The 18,505-nt window shown below is 49.0% G+C and overlaps 2 protein-coding genes across 2 annotated transcripts in view; one reads left to right on the forward strand and one right to left on the reverse strand.

Moving 5' to 3' along the window:
- The window catches only part of CSF1R (colony stimulating factor 1 receptor), a 28,202-nt gene extending 18,743 nt beyond the window's left edge, over positions 1-9,459 (forward strand). Inside the window, exons 11-21 of the mRNA XM_079144756.1 lie at positions 1,541-1,667; positions 1,796-1,900; positions 2,299-2,409; positions 3,318-3,480; positions 5,491-5,579; positions 5,673-5,770; positions 6,738-6,860; positions 6,941-7,052; positions 7,693-7,792; positions 8,351-8,456; positions 8,552-9,459. Coding sequence (XP_079000882.1) covers positions 1,541-1,667; positions 1,796-1,900; positions 2,299-2,409; positions 3,318-3,480; positions 5,491-5,579; positions 5,673-5,770; positions 6,738-6,860; positions 6,941-7,052; positions 7,693-7,792; positions 8,351-8,456; positions 8,552-8,713 — 1,296 coding nt within the window. The 3' untranslated portion in view covers positions 8,714-9,459. The remainder of the gene's footprint in view (positions 1-1,540; positions 1,668-1,795; positions 1,901-2,298; positions 2,410-3,317; positions 3,481-5,490; positions 5,580-5,672; positions 5,771-6,737; positions 6,861-6,940; positions 7,053-7,692; positions 7,793-8,350; positions 8,457-8,551) is intronic.
- A 148-nt stretch (positions 9,460-9,607) lies between these two features.
- The window catches only part of HMGXB3 (HMG-box containing 3), a 67,832-nt gene continuing 58,934 nt past the window's right edge, over positions 9,608-18,505 (reverse strand). Inside the window, exons 16-20 of the mRNA XM_079144748.1 lie at positions 16,245-16,464; positions 14,883-15,016; positions 13,884-14,000; positions 12,146-12,355; positions 9,608-11,022 (exon numbers count right to left, since the gene is read on the reverse strand). Coding sequence (XP_079000874.1) covers positions 10,555-11,022; positions 12,146-12,355; positions 13,884-14,000; positions 14,883-15,016; positions 16,245-16,464 — 1,149 coding nt within the window. The 3' untranslated portion in view covers positions 9,608-10,554. The remainder of the gene's footprint in view (positions 11,023-12,145; positions 12,356-13,883; positions 14,001-14,882; positions 15,017-16,244; positions 16,465-18,505) is intronic.

The following is an 18,505-nucleotide window of genomic DNA, read 5'->3' on the forward strand; positions in this document are numbered from 1 at the left end:
CTGAGGTATCCAGGAAAGGATCCTAGCTACTAAGCACAGCCAAGTTGATCCCCATCCCCAAGGCCTGCTGGGAAAGAGTGTTGTTCTGCTGACCCAAGGCCTCAGTGTCCTCCACTGCCCCAGGCCTCCTCAGCACTTCTCCTGGGCAGTCGTTGGCACGATGCCCCTTGCAGCTGCCGGGGACAGGGAAGGGAGAGGCAGCTACTTCTGCTCTCCAGACCCCACACCCAGCTATGTGGGTCAGAAGTTCACACAGGGAACCCCCTTTGTCTGTCTCAACAGTGTGAAGTTAGATGGCCCCCCACCCGCCAGACCCTTTGGGCTTCTCACTGTGGTTAGGAGACTTAGCCACCACCTGTCACAACCCTCAAGACTTTCCTGCCTCTTGGACCTCCTCCTCACCTTCCCTCCACACCGGCCGCCTTCCCGTCCCTCTTGTTTGCCAGGGTCTTTCCCATCTCAAGGTTACAGCATTTGTGTGCACCTTACCTGGAAACCCTGAAAAAGGGTCCTCCCTGACACTGCTCTCTATCCCGTGACCCTGTTCATTTCCTTCCCAGCACTAACACTATTTTCAGAATTCCCTACATACACATTTATTTGAATTAAATACCTCTCTGAGCCACTAAAATGCAAATATGGGTGGAGGGAGCCAGAGTGTTATTGTATGCTGCTGATCATGCTGACATGAGTAGATGCTCAGTAAAATATTTGGATGGGACTATAATTCAGCCTTCAAAAGGAGAGAAGTTCTGACGCACGCTACGATATGGATGGACCTTGAGGACATTATACTGGGTGAAATAAGCCAGCCACAGAAGAAAAATACTGTATGATCCCACTTATATGAAGAACCGAGGACAGTAAAACTCATATGGACAGAAAGTAGGATCATGGTTGCCAATGGTGAGAGGCAGGAGGGCAGGAGAGTGGTTCTTCAATAGGTGCAGAGTTTCAGTTTTGCAAGATGGAAAGAGTTCTGGAAATTGGTTGCACAACAATGTGAATGTACTTAATACCACTGAACTGCACACTTAAAAATGGTTGCAATGGTGAATTTGATGTAATGTGTATTTTACTGTAATTAAAAATAAAACAGGGTTGGTAAGTTCTCAGTGGAGGAGTGCCCATTTAGCATGCAAGAGGCTCTGGGGTCGACTCTTAGCACCAACTAAAAAAAAAAAAAAAATTGGGTGAGAGGCCAGGCAGGTGGGTGGATGAACATGGATAGATCTTGAGTTCTACCCTCTCTCCTGACCCAGGAATTAACAAACTATCAGAGATATCAGGGTCCTCAGAGGTTATCTTGTCCAAGTCCTTTAATATGCAGAAAGGGAAACTGGGGCTTGGAGAAGGCCAGGTAGGGCAGGGTTGAGCAGGGACTGGCCACGAGATGCCATGACCCCCTCACATGGTGGGCCTCACACTGACTTGTCCAGCAGAGTGCTCTGGGACCGCCTGTACCCCCTGCTCCTGGGAGGTAAGCTGGAGGTCTGCCCCGCCAGCCCCAGTTACCCTATGCCTCCTTCTTCTCTTGCAGAAGCCCAAATACCAGGTGCGCTGGAAGATCATCGAGAGCTACGAAGGCAACAGCTACACCTTCATCGACCCCACCCAGCTGCCCTACAATGAGAAGTGGGAGTTCCCAAGAAACAACCTGCAGTTTGGTGAGACGTGGTCTCGGCACCCCATGCCTTCCATCGTGGAAACCGGGGAGGGGGCTGCAGGAGCCTCTGGGCCCTGCGAGGAAGGCTCTTCTGGATCAAGGGACCTAAGGAGACTATGTGTGTAACAGGTAAAACCCTTGGAGCTGGAGCCTTTGGGAAGGTGGTAGAGGCCACAGCCTTTGGTCTGGGCAAGGAAGACGCTGTCCTGAAGGTGGCTGTGAAGATGCTGAAGTGTGAGTGAGAAGAGGGGAGTTGGGGACTGGGCTGGCCCTATGGTCACACCAGCATCACCCACATTTTCAGCCTGTTGGAGCCCGGGGGATAGAGCCCAGAATCGGGGATTGAGAACTTGGCTTTCCATGGGAGCTCCAGACTATGACTCCTGTCTCCAAGGAGCTCTTGGTCAATCTTTGGGTAGGTGAGGCTTCTGCCTGAGCCCCAGAGAGACTGGGATGCATAGGGACATGTAGGGTCATGGCCTGGTCACAGCTTATATTCCAACTCCTCCAAGACCAGCTGGGTGACAAGTTCATCCCTCCTCTCTCTGCATTTCTTTCTCCCTCTTTGGTCTCTGATGTGTCTGGGTCTTGGAGTAACCCCTGCTTGCTCTGACCTGTGGCCCATCTTCCAGCCACGGCTCATGCAGACGAAAAGGAGGCCCTCATGTCGGAACTGAAGATCATGAGTCACCTGGGCCAGCATGAGAACATAGTGAACCTTCTGGGGGCCTGCACCCATGGAGGTGAGGGGCTCTTGCAGGAATGGGGGCCCATGGTCTTGGGAACTTTGGGGGCACCTGAGGGTCCCTGGGCCACCTAGCTCCATCTTCCCCTTCTCATCTGCTCCAAGTGCCAGTAGGATCCCTACCTCAGCCTCCCTGAAACTGCTAGGCCAGAGTCCTAGGCTAGGCAAGAGTTACTTAGGGCGACACAGCCAGGTCAGTCTGTGGACTGCTGCTCTGTGGCTCTTGGACTTCCTTGAGCAACAGAGCACTGGGGGAGAAGATGAAAGTTCAGATTTTTAGACTCTACTTCAAGGGTGTCTGATTTTATAAGTCTGTAGTTAAGTCCCCAAATCTACCTTTTAAGAGTTCCTACCCAGTCAGGCATGGTGGCACACATCTATAATCCCAGAGACTTGGGACGGTAAGATAGGAGGATCTGAAGTTTGAGACCAGCCTGGGGAATTTAGCAATATCCTGTCTCAAAATAAAATTTAAGGGCTGGAGATGTAGCTCAGTGGTAGAGCATCCCTGGGTTCCATTCCCAGCACCACACATGCGCATACACAAAAGATCAAAAGCCCCCACCCAAAGATACTTGGACACTCACCCCAGGTACCACAGAGGTGCCCCAGGACTCCAAGCTACTTCCACTGTCTTCAACAATGACAGTTCTGCCCTATATTGAATGCCACAGATTTCCTTTGAAGAAAAAATTCTTGAGCTGAAGTTCTTTCTGAATTCCTCCACTTTAGATGCCAGGGTTACCAGTGGCACAGAAAAAAAATAGACCACAAAGCCAGGATTAGAACTCAGGGGTGTGAGGTCCCAGGCCAGGAGTACTATGGCTCCCAGCCCCATGCTGCTATTCACTCTGGGGAGCAGGGCTAAGAAGCAAATCTCTCACCCTGCACCCTTGGCTGTTGCAGGCCCTGTTCTGGTCATCACTGAGTACTGCTGCTATGGTGACCTGCTGAACTTCCTGCGAAGGAAGGCTGAGGCCATGCTGGGACCCATCCTGGATTCAGGTCAGGACCCTGAGGGAGACACTGGCTACAAGAACATCCACCTGGAGAAGAAATATGTCCGCAGGTAGTACCCTGGCAAAGGACAGGAAGGAGTTCAGGATAGGGAGGTGGGACCTGGGTCTGTGTGCAGAGCCAGCTCTGCTTTGGGATTCCTGTACATTCCCATCTGTGCCAAATTTTAGGGCAACTCTGCTTTTCTGCCATGTATTCTCATCATTAAGCAAATATTTGCACCCCCACCACATTCTGGGAGTGTGAAGTGAAAAGATATGAGGTCACCAAGGATGGTGGAGACAAGTGTTAATGAAGTCATTGCCTTGAGTGTTTGGAAAGCACCAACCAAGGCCCATGCCTAGAGCCATGGCCAGAGATGGGAAGACTTGGGGAATCATTGCCTGTTTCTCCCATCACCCTGGCTCATTTCACTCAGGAATAATTGACCTTAGTTCCCATATCACTACTGACAAGTGGGGGCAGAGTCTGTTAGTTATTGGGAGAGAGGAGGCCACAGCAGCATGACTGTGGCCAGGTCCCTGGTTCACTTGGGCCTCAGTTTCCCCAGGTTAGTCATCAGAGTGTTGAGCCTTTTGGGGTCTTTCTTGCTCTGTTTTTCTGTGATGCTGTGATTTCTAGAGGCCACTCAGAGGCAGATGGACAGTCACATGGGGAACCTGAGAGAGGAAGTGGAGAGCTTCATCCACACAAGTGGGCTGAGGTGAAACCTGGGCTAGAATTCTGCTCTTCTGGATCTGGGTCCAGTGTACACCTGAGCCACACGGCTCTTCTGCAGGTCTGTCTTGGGGCTCAGTGGGGCCCCAGAGTCAGACTGCTGGGGCCAGAAGAAGAGTAGAACAAGAAGGGCATGTGCTGTGCCCTTATTTTAGGTACTGGCTGCTGCCAAGCACAGGGAAGCAAAAGAAAGAGATCATCTTTCTTTGTCCAGCCTTCTCAGAAATGGGAGGCTGACATGGTCTGCTTCCTCTTCTGATTCCCTGACACCCCTCTGAGCGGGTGGCACACACCAGCCAGATCAAATCAAAAGGAGTGCCAAAGAAAAGTATTGACTTTAATCTTCAAATCTGCAGAGAGAGGAAGTATTCCCAGAGTGGAGAAATTTCAAGGGCAAATGGCACATGACCAATCCTGCCAATGGGATTCCAGGCTATGTTAGTAGAGAAGCAGAGTTCTAAAACAAGGGAGAGTGTGGTGTTGCCATAATCAGGTCATTAATAAAACACTAAGTTCTCTTTCTGGGAACGCTGGAGTGTGGGCAGGGTCAAGTTGCACATCTCCAATGCAGGACAGAATGCAAGGTGTTCAGAGATCATATCTGGTTGAACTGTGAAGCAGTAGTGGCTGGCCAGTCTAGAACAGAACTTCTCAAACTCAGGCCTCTCTGCTATGGGATTGTTAGAAATGCACATCTCAGGTCCACCTGCCCACGTCTGCTGGGTCAGAATTTTCATTTTAAAGAGCTTCCTCAGGTGGTTTATCTGCATGAATTAAGTTTAAGGCACTCTCCTCTACTTAGAGAAACTGAAAGCTGTGAATGTCTTTGTCCCTAGAGTTTCTGAGGGTGGTCTGGGCCTGCAGAGTGTTAAAAGTTTCCCAGGTGATTTTAAGGTGAAGCCAAGGATGAGGGTATTATCTAGAGAAGAAAGGATTCAAAGAAATGGTCACAGAATATGCTCAAATTTCAGCAGGGTTGTTGTGGGGAATAGTGCCCCAAATCTTTGGTGTCCCTTGAGCATAGAGCAAGATTCAAAAAGGAAAATCCAAGGGGCATTTGGCATTAGGTGCAGTGAAGAACTTTCTAAGGCAAAGCCATATCTATTCTAAAGATAGAATGGGCTGTAGCTCTTGGCGCTGGGGATGGCCAGGCAGAGCTCAGTGATCTATGTGGACAGAATGTGGAAGGTGGGCTTATCAGAAAGGGATGCTCAAATTGACTTTGAAATTCCTTCCCTTCCCTGCTGAGTGGCCAGGAATGGTCAAGAAATGGCTGGAGGCCAAGTCTGAGCTAGGAAATGCAGTGACAGGAACTGACCAGCCTTCAACCCTCTCCCTTATGTAGGGACAGTGGCTTCTCCAGTCAGGGTGTGGACACCTATGTGGAGATGAGGCCTGTCTCCACTTCTTCCAGTGACTCCTTCTCTGAGCAAGGTGAGGAGGTAACAGGGCCAGGGGACAAAGGAAGAGGTTTGGGGATGGGGTAAGGCTGTGGTGAGGCTCCCCTGACGTCTCTTCCCACCTCAGACTTGAATAAGGAGGCTGGCCGGCCTCTGGAGCTCCGGGATCTGCTCCACTTCTCCAGTCAAGTGGCACAGGGCATGGCCTTCCTTGCTTCTAAGAATGTGAGTCAGAACCAGTTGGGCTTGTAGTGGCCCAGGTCCCTTTTGGGGGTGGGTGCAGAACCCCTGAGGGTTGAATTAATGAGGATAAGTGGGGAGGAAAGGAGACTATGAGGGGCAAAGGAGGAGCAGGAGTCCAGGAGAGCAAGGGCAGTGGCCCCAAAGGGCCTCAGGAGTGAGTGGTGGGGAGCTGTGCTTCAGCGAGGATGCAGTCCCCAGCCTGGGCAGGCTATTTCCCCAGTGTGGCCAGGAAGGGTCTAGTTCCAAGAGCTGCTTCATTCACTCATTTTTACTTACTAGTGTGAAGGACACAACAGTTATCTTCCCTCACAAAGCACATGATCTCAGGGAAGAAAACAGAACCTTCCTCAGTTAAGAGGATGAGATGACATGTAGAAGACACTTCAACCAGGAACAGTGCCCAGGGACCAAGCTTGTGCCATTGTCCTTAGGACAGGACTGGTAGTCAATGGTTTAATGGGCAGCCCTAACAGTTTAATTTGCTGTGTGACTTTGAGCAACTAATGAAATTCTCTGAACTTCAGTGTCTAGACCTATAAAAATGGACATAATCCCAGAACCATTTGAGGGTGAAATAGGATTTTGTGTGAATGCTCAGGGAGGGCTTGGAAGTCAGGCCCAGAAGATAGCAGCTGCTCTTGCTGTAATGTGTGGCTCACTACTTCTGGGCCCGGGCCAAAAACCGAGCTTGAAGGCAGCTCCTATGGCTCAGAGACAAGAGCTAGAGGGACAAGGAAGCAGGTGACAGCAGTTTCTCAACATTGTCTTACCACATTACATTTTTTCCAACCCTGGGCCCTGGTAGGTTTGAACAGTGTTCAGGGTACAGGACCAAAACAGGTCCACTTCCTCCCACAGGGATAAGGCCTTGTGGAGCTCTCTGTCCCTCCTCACCTTGGGCTGGGTGGTGGGGGTGAGGCGATATTAACTCAGCAGCGCTTTCCCTCAGTGCATCCACCGGGATGTGGCAGCTCGAAACGTGCTGCTGACCAATGGGCACGTGGCCAAGATTGGGGACTTTGGGCTGGCCAGAGACATCATGAATGACTCCAACTACATTGTCAAGGGCAACGTGAGTGCTGGGGGAAGGTGGGCCAGGCTGGAGAGGGGATGGAGAGCTAGAGCCCTGAGTGACAGGAACTGTCATGCCAGGCCCGCCTGCCTGTTAAGTGGATGGCCCCCGAGAGCATCTTCGACTGTGTCTACACAGTTCAGAGCGACGTCTGGTCCTATGGCATCCTCCTGTGGGAGATCTTCTCACTTGGTGAGTCACTAGGCCCACTGCGGGCCTGGGCGGGGACTCACTCCTGTTACCCACCAGTGTCTTGTACTTCAAGGAATCTAGTCAAGGATGCCTGATGCCTGGGGCAGAGCAAGAGCTGGGCAAGGACTCTGAAACCCAGCCTGGAGCCCCTGTGTGGGCTTGGCAGACCCTCCACCTGACACCCACACCCTCTGGCCTCTTCCTTCATTTGTCTCTGCTTGTGCAGTTGGGGCTACCACAGCTGCAAACCTTTGTGCAAAACCTAGAAGATGCAGCATTATCTACTAGCTCCCACCTCCTGAGGACTAGCCACAGGCACTTGTGCTGTCCTCAAATATAGTGTTCTACCAAACCAACAAGCACCTGGGATTGACCTCACTTTACTGAAATCCAACCTGTCCACCCAATTCCAAAACCTGTGCTAGAATTCTCTACGTGGTGCAGAAAGGCCTGGCAGAGGCTCTCACCTCCCAAGTGTATGACAGCTGCCCAGTGCATGGCACAGTCCTGGGTAGGAGCAGCTGCTGCTTTAGGGCCACAGTTCAGGTGGGACCACACATTCTGCCTGAGATGAATGTTGGTGGGGCAAGAGGAAAGCAAGCAATGAGTGTGGCCTCTGACATGACACTGGTCTTTGTAGGGCTGAACCCCTACCCAGGCATCCTGGTGAACAGCAAGTTCTACAAGCTGGTGAAGGATGGATACCAGATGGCCCAACCTGCATTTGCCCCAAAGAACATGTATGTGAAGGGGTCCCAGGGAGGGAGGACACCTAGGTTTAGTTAGAAGCGGACGGAAGGCCTGTAGCCCTGGTCTCCATCCAGAATGTTCCAGGACCAGGCTTTATCTCCTCCACAGTAGACCCTGAGAGAAGCCCTTTTTATGGAATTCCGGGTCTCCTGTTAGCATGGGGCTGTTACCAAGGGAAGGCTTCGAACTGGGGCTGGTCCTAATCTCAGATGGTGGGCTTTTAACTCAGACTGTTATTACCTTGACCCTAAGAATCCCAAATGGCCTCATCTGTCAAAATGGGTATGATGAAACCCTTCTTCAAGGGTTACCATGAGGATTAAGAGATAAAGCGTGCAAAGAATGCTTTAACAGTTTTTATACTAAACTTTCTCTTGCAGAGTTGGGAACTGAATCCAGGGCTTCCCTAGTACTGCAAAAGAAAGCTATACCTCAGTCCCTAACTTACTTTTGACTAGTTTCCCAAGCTAGTTTTGGAAACTTCTGGGTATATAATGATCCCCAGAGTGACTGGGGAGCTTCATGTAGACAACCTGTTCTGTCTCCAGATACAGCATCATGCAGGCCTGCTGGGACCTGGAGCCCACCCGCAGACCCACCTTCCAGCAGATCTGCTCCCTCCTCCAGGAGCAGGCCCAAGTAGACAGGAGAGAGGTGAGTGGGGCAGTGATCAGGGTGGTGGTGGGAAGACCAGGGCACACTAGGCCTGATGAAGCCACACTGACAGTCCCTGGCTTCTCCACTCTCAGGATTATGCCAATCTGCCAAGCAGCAGCAGCAGTGGTGGTGGCAGCAGCAGCAGCAGCAACAGCGAGCCAGAGGAAGAGAGTTCTAGTGAGCACCTGGCCTGCTGTGAGCCAGGGGAGAGTGCCCAGCCTCTGCTGCAGCCCAACAACTACCAGTTCTGCTGAGGCGGCTGACTGAGTCCTGCCTGCCCTCCTACAGGACAGGATGATGTAGGGAGAACCTACAAACTCTACCCGTGGTCACTTCACTCAACAGCTCGGCCCAGCTCTGAAACTTGGGGACGTGAGAGATCCTGGGGAGGTCTGAGAGGACCCCATGCCAGAGCCTGGGCCACCACTGCCAGGAAGGGGCTGGGGGCTGAGCCCCCTTCCCTTGCCCACCCTCAACTGTTCTCACATTGTTGGCCTCACATTTGCTATGCCAACTGGGAGAACCCCAGCTCCCCGTCTTAACCTTGTTCCCATTTCTAAGAGCCCCTCCCTTCCCTGATCCCCTCGGCTCTACCGAAATGGACTGATTTTATGTCTATGAAGTTCCCAGGAGTTACCCTGATATTGAGGAAACAAAGCTCCTCAGAACTGAGCACCCCAGCAAGTGGCAGGATGGCTCTGACTGAGTGGAACAGCAGGAGTGGACGGGTGCTCACAGACCACAGTTAACGGGACCTTCTAGTTCCTACAGCCTTCCTCACTCCACAGCCCCACCCCACCCTGGATCTGGTACTGCTATAATGAGCCAAGTGGCAGCTATGGGAGGGGTGTTCTGCCCATCGTGGGCTGGAAGGCAGGGGACCTTCGCGTGTGGCAGGCCGCACCAAGCAAGAAGCACTGCACTCCCCAAGCTGACTCACCATAACTAACAGTCACACTGTGGACGTCCCTGTCAACATTAAACTAACAGCATTAACGCAGCTGACCTCTGGTTCTTTGCGCCACCCAAGTGTCTGCAAATTCCCCAAGACCTCCTTCCATTCCTTGTTCATGTGAAGTGACAAGCTTAGCACCTCATGAGCTCCATCACAATGTACCCCATACAATGAGCATAGGACTGTCTCTTGCTTCATCAAAACCAGATAATTTAATAAACTTTATTCTTGTTGGGGGAAGAGAGGGGGGAAAAGCCACCTACTCCATTCCTCTCAATAAATTAAATACTTGGCCAATTCCCGGGCCCTAAGCAAACTGTGGGCACTTGAGCCAGTCCTGCTGTTTCCATATGGCCCAGTCTGCTTCCCCTTCACAGAAGGGAGTTTTCCTACTGCTGCCAGGTTATGTCACAACCATGGGCCACATCCCCTCTGTGGTGAGGGTCCCAGGGCCCAGACAGGATGTAGGGTGCAGCAGCAGTGGCCAGGGAAAGGAGGAAGGGGATTCTCTTCCCCAAAGCTCAGGGCAGAGAACAGTCCTGGAAGAGAGCTGTGGCTGACTGTTCCTCCCTCCTCAGCTTCCCCCAGATGTGGGTACAGGAAGAGTCGGAGAAAAATGCATCCCTCCTTTGAGGAGAATCAAGAACCCAAAAGGACCCCTAGCATGAATGAGGACACCAAGGCCCCTAGTCAAGGCAATAGGCTAAGGAGCTCATGTGGCCACAGGGCTCATCCCAGGGGAGAGAGGGAGATACACCTCAGCAGCTGCCCCACCTAGTGCAAGGGCTCCTGCCTCAGCCCACCCAGGCTTCCACCCCAACCTGCAGCAGGCCCCAGGGAACCGCTACCAGCCTTTCCCTCAGCCTCTCTCCTCTACCATAAACACACTATGTCCCCCAAGCACTCTCTCAGGGCCCATGAGGGGTTTCTTGGCAACTCCCCTCAGCCCCCAAGGATTAAGAAGCAAGAACCGGGGGCCCCACCATGCTCAGAAAATGGAAGCTCTTTGGTCAGTCCCAGCAGTCAAGAGGCCCTTCCCACAGGTGACTGCTTCTGCAGGTCCCCTGGAGAGATCTGCCTTGGGCAAGGGCCATACTATGGCTTGAGAGAGATGGTGCAATCCCTGTACAACAGCCTGGCTTATTCTGCCACTGTGGCAACCTCTTCTTCCTCACCTTCCTCTTCTGTCTCTGTCTTGATTTGAGCAACCCCAAGGCGGTAGAGGTTGTCTCGAATGACCACCTCGCCAGGCTGGCAGCTCTGCACAATGTCGTGGATCTGCCGGTTGACAATGTCACGGCTGGTGAGGAAGTCCATGAGGCGGTTGTAGAGGTAATAGTGGGTGGCATTGTCAAAGGCAATGGGCCGCTGGCGGACACTGTTTGGTTTGCTGTTCACAATGGAGGCCATGATGGTTGCGTATGGTGCCAACTCAGGGCACAGGGACAAGGAGTGGTGCCCAGAGCTGGGGTCACCAGGATTGGGCTGTGTGCCTGCATGGACGATGCGCCGTGTGGCAGTCTTAGTGACTGGGTGCTGGACGGAGTGCTCAGTCTCTGTCATATCCACAGAATAATGCTGGTCCAAGAGCTCAGGGCAGGACACACTCTAGAAGAGACAAGAAGTCAATTTGATGTGAGGGAATGGAATGACTAAGGTAGAATCTGTGTCATGGGTGAGAGAAGAGCTGTGGGGGTGGCCAGTCCTGCTTAAATCCTACCATCACTGCTTACTCAATCTCCTGGGCCAGGCCCCTGTCCTCTGCCTCTGTGCCTCCATTTCCTCAGGTGAGAATGGGTACAGGACACTCTGCAGCAGATGCTGCAATGCTTGAGCTTCTCTTTTCACTGTACCTAGTAAATTCAGGCTATAGGGAGTTGGAGAAACTGGCTCTGAGGGAGACTAAAATACCTTTCTGGAGTCCCCTGTACAAGTTCTCGAAGCTTAGGAGCCCCAGGAAGTGATGACAATGTCAACTCCAAGGCAAAGTCAGAGGCCTTTGCCTCCCATATTGCACCCTGGCAGGAATGCTTACTTCTCTAATTTTTTCTTCTTCCTGATATCAGTCCGATACCTCTTTCAGCAAAGGTCAAAGGGGAGTCTTGGAGAGTGTGCCTCTGGTAAGAACTATTGCCCGGTATGATACACCAACGCACAGAGACAAGTACTCTGCCACGGATCTATTATGTGGTCCTGGTTAAGTCCATCTTCTCCTCTAGGTCTTAATATCCCCTTTTAAAAGGAGAGGGTCAGGCCAGATTGGTACTGGGGACTGAATCCAAGGCCCTACTAGGGCTAAATCCCATTCCTCCTCATTTTTTAAATTATAAAGAATAGTGGTTTATCTAGCTCATTGTTCTGCAGGCAAGACCAATATTTTCTTAAAACCACTATGTCTGTATGTAACAACAAGCATGCTATGTAGCATACTTGCCATCAAATCTAAGCTATAGGAGTGAAACAACATGCTCCAGGGCTGGTCGGTGTGCACTCTCAAAGACAGCAATTCTCTATCCTATGCAGAAGGCAACCTCTTTTAACACAAGAGAGCCCTGTATGGGATACTGCAGATGCACTAAATGACATGCCATGGCCTTACACACAGAGGATGGGAGACATTTGTGAAGAAAAATGGTAACAGAAATGGTTCCTAGACGGGATCCCTGAAGAACAGGGGGCTAGGACAATGTTAGCCTGAAGAATTTTTCTAGTTCCTTGGGATGTAACTCACCACCGGCGGCTCTGTGGGGCTGGAGAAACAGCCCTGGTTCTTCCCCCACATCTGGCTGGTCAGCTCTGGGTAGCAAAGATCAGCACACAGGGCCACTGGTGTGGCCATATCTACCACATAGATAGGGGGCCAGTGGCGGGAAGAGGCAAGCAGATCCACGTGGTCACGGGCACTCTCGCCTCGAACAAGATACTTGGAGCCGCAGACCACCTGGGGGAAGATGGAGGGCCCAGGCAGGGTTAAGAAACCAATTTGCAGGTAGCCTGAGTAGGGTCCTCACTCACCTCTTCCCAAGAAGATGAACCATCAGTTTCATGACAAAAGTCTCAGAGTCATTCTTCCAGAACCCATGACATTCTGCTTCCCTCCTATTTCCATCCCTAAATGAAGTCACTAGCTCATCCTCTCTTGAGAAAATAGACACTCTGTCCTCCATTTAGGCTGAAAGGTGCCTCAGGATATTTCCACGAAACCCCAATCCTTCCACATCACCTAATCAAGCATCATCTAGTGGTTACCAATACTAGCTACACAGCACCCACAGCTAAGAGTAGTAAAGATGGAGATTCCTGGGCTCCAGCCCAAATCTAAGAAATCAGCATCTCTGGGTTCAAAGCATCTGTATTTTGAGCAAGACCTCCTACCCCCAAGACCCAATGTGCCACCCAGGCAGGAAGCCCTGGTGGAGTCTAGTGAATACCTCCACCCCACCATTCCACTGCTGGACACTCTGGGTATACTGGAGAGCTCTGCTTTCACATTCACCAACTGTTGCTTCCAAGTGATATGCTGCCCCTCTCAGCCCATGACAGCTTTTGAGTCCTTGTACTGTCAGATGCTTTCCATGAGATGACCCCAGGCTGCGGTGGGGGTGGGGGTGAGGGACAAGTATCTCCCTCAGATATAGCTTCTGTTCAAGTGGATCAGAACCTTATTCTCTTTTTATAGCTAGGTCATCCTGCTCACTCAAACACTTCAGTGAACTGAGACTCTGCTGAAACATGCCTCGACCACCATATTCAGTACTTGGCTTTCAGTTTTGGTATCCTCCAGGGCTATTCTTTCATCAGTTATACAACCTGTCCCAGAGATATTCTGGGCCTACCCTGTTCACCCTTAAAGACATGGAGTGATCTTCCCCAAACCAAAATCAGACCATATCACCACTGCCATTTTCCACTCAACACCAACCAAAAGGTCCTCCATCAGTCTCAGAATAAAAATCCAAATGGTTACTCTGGGATCTGAAACTCTGTGAGATCTGGCCTCTAATGGTCTCTTTGCTGGGAAACACTCCTTTCTCTTATTCAACACTGGGGTTCTTCCCTATCCTTCAAGGTCTCAGCCTTCTCTGGCTGTTTTATAGATAGAAGTCTGTTACTTTCTGTGGCCCATATTTGGTTCCTTCAGAGCTATCATCATCAGCTGTGGTGACTTTACTTCCCTAATAAAATGAGGTCAACTAGGAAGGAATAACATCTCTGTTGTTCATTCGTGTACCCTTAACAGGTGACTCAAGAGTCCAGCAATGGTAGGGTGCTTAATAAACACACACTGATGAATGACCCAAGCTCCATCACCAGCCCACAGGATGGCACCTGACCCTTGGGCTGCTACTCCACAGGCTACAGGGTGACTAAAAGTCTCAACCCGCAAAGAATGAGTGGGATCCAATTCTCTGAGTGGGCAATTTACAATTAGCAAGTTCACCCCAAGTTGCTCCTTGTTATCCTCTTACCTGATGGGGGCACATTTTGTAGATCTTACCCCCTGTGAAATGAGGTGGGGGCTGTCTAACTCTGGCTCCATTCTGTACAGATTCATAGAGAGCCAATAAGGAGAAGCAGAGCTGATCCTGGAGGAGGATGACAAAATAAAAATGCAGGAGTGAATGCTAAAAGGACTAGGCCTGATGCTCACCACACCCAAAACAAAAGGATCAATGGCCAGTCCAGAGTGGGCCTTAGACCTCACCAGTCCAACCTTCTCTAGGTGCAGTTAGGCAACTGGAGGCCAAAAAAAAATGGGTCATGAACAAAGCCAGCAAGACTGACCAAGCTGCCAGATTCTGAGGCCTAGGGTTTTTCTACTTTTTAAAGGTCAGAGAAACCTTAAATGAGGAGCTAACACATGAATCTGAATTTGAAGGAAGAATAATACTTCTAACAGCACAAAAATATGAAGGAAAGTAAATAATATATGGATATAACCCATATTTACATAATGTATGTAATAGCAGCCACTTTCTGAGAGTTTTAAAACCAGATGCTATGTAACATGCATTTCTTACAACATCCTCATGAGGCTGATATTCTAGTTATTTCAATTTTGTAAGTGACAAAAATGAAGTTTAAAATGTAAGATAGCTTATCCAAGGTCAGGATTCTTGACTCCAGAGTCTTACTACTTACTTACAGATGCTTACTATACCTGTAGCAACAAGAGAAGTAGCAGCTGTCATTTTAAAAATGTTCTTTCTGCACTATGCTCCTGAAACTGGCTAATCAAGGAAACTGTGGCAGTCTTACAAAAAATTCCTGGGCCTGCTACTTTCAATAGGTGGGAACCAACTGGAGGCCAGTGCCTCACATGAAGTCATAATCTGGTTCCCTGACTACCAGCAAACACTCTCTGCCCAACACAGGTGCCTACTAACAAATGTTCCTATGCTGCCTAGAGAAACAGACCAACCAGTCTATTCCCAAAGCCTCAATGTCCACTGCCCCAGACAACTCACCCTGGAGTCTTCTGCCCTAAAGGGGATGTCACATTGCCTCAGCAGATGCCGGAGCTCCTTCTCACTGTAGGAGCCAATCTCCTCAAGCTTGCAGGTGCCCTCCTGGAGCAGCCTCACCAAGGCACTACCATTGCCTGTGAAAGAAAACAGTGCTGATGGGAGATGCTGCCACCAGCAATCAGAGGTCATGGGCAGTCCCTTCCCTCATGTTTGAGGATGAGATCAAGATGGGTTAGGCCTGCAGAACAGTAAGCAGTGCAAGCCAGCTCTGCACTGAGCACTTCCCAGTGTGGTACAAATGGGACTCAAGTCAGGTGGATGACATCTGCAGGTATCTTAAGCCTCTCAGAACTTGGAACATGCCCTGGAACATCTAAGTGAGACACAGCATATAACCATTAAAAAGAATTCTAAAATGGGCCAGCTTTTAATTCAAAGCTTTCTGTTTTTCAGAACCAAGAGGATATATGCTTACCACACCTGCAGCAACAACAGAAATAGTAACTGTCATTTTAAAAATGCTCTCTATATACTATGCTCCAACTGATTAATCAAGAAAACTGTGTGGCAGTCTTACAAAAAATTCCTGGGCTTCAAAGCAGCAACTATTAGGTGGAGCCTCAATATTTAGTGTTAGGAAGCAATGTTTGATAACCAGTAGATCATAGCATCTTAAGTATTTGTGAAATCAACTTATCAGGCCATATCCAGAATTTTTAAAAAATAGAAAAGCGTGTGTTGCACTTGGTAAAGAAAAGAACTGTTCTGTGAAAGTTTTGTTTCAGTTACATATGCAACATATGCATCTACGTGAACATCATTCCATGTCATGATGTAAAATGTTTCTTACTATGAGGTACAGTTAAAGGTTCAAGACCATGAAATTGCCAGAGGTCACAGAGCTCCTAAGTGGGATAGTAAGGAATCAAACACAAGTTTGTCCAAAAATTATGCTCTTTATAGTTAATCCAGGGCTTCTCAAACCTTCTGCAAAAACACCTGAAAAATTAGTTTTGAAGGCAGATTCCCAGGCCTCCCCTACACTTTTCAAAGAAAATCTTTGGAATTGGAGCTTTATCATCAGCATTTTTTTTGCAAGATTTCCAATACTTAGTGCAGTACACCCTAGAAGGTTGACAGTGAGCTGTGTTTGTTCCATATTATATGGAAATAACTCTTCAAAATTCTCAAATGTGACTTTAAACTCCAGGAGATTCTGTCACAGGCTATCATCTTTCTAGAAGGAGTCCTCTAGGTGGGCCTGGCCTTCTCTTTACCACTATGCTGTCGTGCCACAGATAATGTCCTGGGACTCTTGAGTGAGTCATTCCCTGACCACTGTCAGTCACCAGGTAGCCTTACCAGGTACTGGTTTCGCATCCAGGTTTTTGTCTTTCTCAGTGTTGATGACCATAGCTCCTCTCATGAGTGGTGGGAAGAAGGGGGCAATAACAGAGGCATCGAACTTGGTTATAGGGATGCTGGCAGGGAACGCCACCTGCTCAATCATCTCTGTCTCCATTGTGGCCCAGAAGTCCTCCACATTTACCTCACTGGAACCCAAGAATTCAGGCCAGGTGAACTAAAGGGCCAAGATAAAATAAAAAGGCAAACTGTAGGAAGCCACAGAATTTTAGCAACACAACAGACTTCTCCCCTTTGTCATACACAAGGGAAACCAAGGCTCAGCAAAGAGTGGGGTCTGACAGCCATGCACTATGGGCCTACTTCTGAATTTGAATTTGAAAACTCAGTACCCAACTGTGTTTTCCTTCTTGCATGCAACAGTACTCCCCACACTGACACAGTCTCCAAGTTCCTTTGCTTTTATACCTTTATTCATGTCATTTCCAGACTTGCAAGGGAAGGGGAGCTACTGTTAGTGCCTGTTATTATACCACACATTTTGGAGCTAACTCCTAATAAATGAGTCAAGGGGTGTCCAAGGTGAGATACTAGAGCTAGGGATGTAACAAAAATGTGAATATATGTTTAGTTCTAAATCTCAATCCTCAATCCCAATACCTGTCTGGCAAGAATAATTAGAATACTATTTAGTGAAATTCTACCAGTCTTCCAAAGCCCTGTGGATTCCTCCCCTTCCTCAAAGGCCCTCCCAAGCTCCCTGTGTCAGTGCACAGTTAAATCCTCTACAGGCAGCATTTAATGATCTATTACAAGCATCTAGCACTTCCAAGTGTGAGGTTGGTTCAATCCCTACTGCTGACCTAATATAGCAAATTAATACCTGGGTTTTAAAATGTATGAACTCTATCCTTCTTTTGCATTTGAAAAAAATTCCCCTAGGTGAGTGGTCTGGACTAGCAGCATGAGCATCACTGTAAACTCATTAGAAGTCAAGTCTTTGCCCCTACTCCAGACTTACTGAACCATAAACCCTGTGGGAGAGGCCCAGCAAGCCCTCCACACTGGAAATCTCTGTGCTAAAATCTGAAGATTGCATCTCCCTCATCTTATTCCTCTTCATCCACCACTTTACAGGGCACTGAGTGCAAGCTATGAATAAAGGGCAACTTCTGCCACCACCATTTCATATGTGGCTAGGGGAGCCGAATGAGTCTACCCTCTCCACAAGCAGCTAAGGAGAGGAAATACCAACTGAGTAGCAAATTGCAGAGGCTACTATCATTAGTCCCTGAAGACAGGGGACAAGTAGTCTCCTCATGATTAACTGCATAGTTAGGCTTCCTTCAGTACTTTCTGTTTCATTTCATAGACTTCACAACATCTCTCCCACAAGTCACATCACTCTTCACACACAAAAGAAGCAAAATAAAGTCCTGGTTTTCAAGAAAAAAAGTGTCTGATACTAGAAAAGGGAGGAGATGCTACAAATTGGGAGTGAAGGAAATGGTACTCCATTCTGAGATGGAGGAGCCTTGAATAGGACAGGGGAGGCACCAGGTAGGACTAGGAGACTTTGCAAAAAGGAAGGCCTTTGTCTATTCTGGAAACCAAAAATCTCATGATGGTCAGATGAGATGAGAAGCACCAGAGTTCCAAAACCCAGGAGGTACTTGGTAATCCACAGTGCTTAACAGCACTGGCTTGAGTCAGCAGGCCAGATCCAAGGGCAAATCTCAGCCCCACACTACCAGGCTGTGTGGTTTTGGGTTAATCCTCCTGGGCTTCAGTGCCTATCTATAAAACTCTCATAGGGTTGTGAGAATTAAGTCATTCAGTAAAGTGCTTAGCACAGAATAAGACTGAGGTATATTTAATAAAATGCTTAATAAATCTTAGCTGCATTATTATTATTACCATTAGAAAAGCAGATTTGAATGAGAGTAGAAATAGCCATTTGATGAGATCATGCACAAAAGCAATGGTTCACATAAAATTTTTTATCTAGTTCATTTTATCTACAAGGAACATCTAAAAGGCTACAGGAAGGCTGGGGATGTAGCTCAGTGGTAGAGCAGTTGCCTGGCGTGCAAAAGGCCCTAGTTTTCATCCTCAACATAAAAATAAATAGGCTTCAGGAAGTTATGATGCTTGTTTTGACATGCATATCATGTTATGCATATCATCCTTCACTTAGAAATTACTATGTGATCAGTGTATCTGCTTTGTTTTCCCAATTAGGAGGAAAGAGACAGGAA

The sequence above is a fragment of the Sciurus vulgaris genome (genome assembly GCF_902686455.1).
Source record: "Sciurus vulgaris genome assembly, chromosome: 6".
NCBI lineage: Eukaryota > Metazoa > Chordata > Mammalia > Rodentia > Sciuridae > Sciurus > Sciurus vulgaris.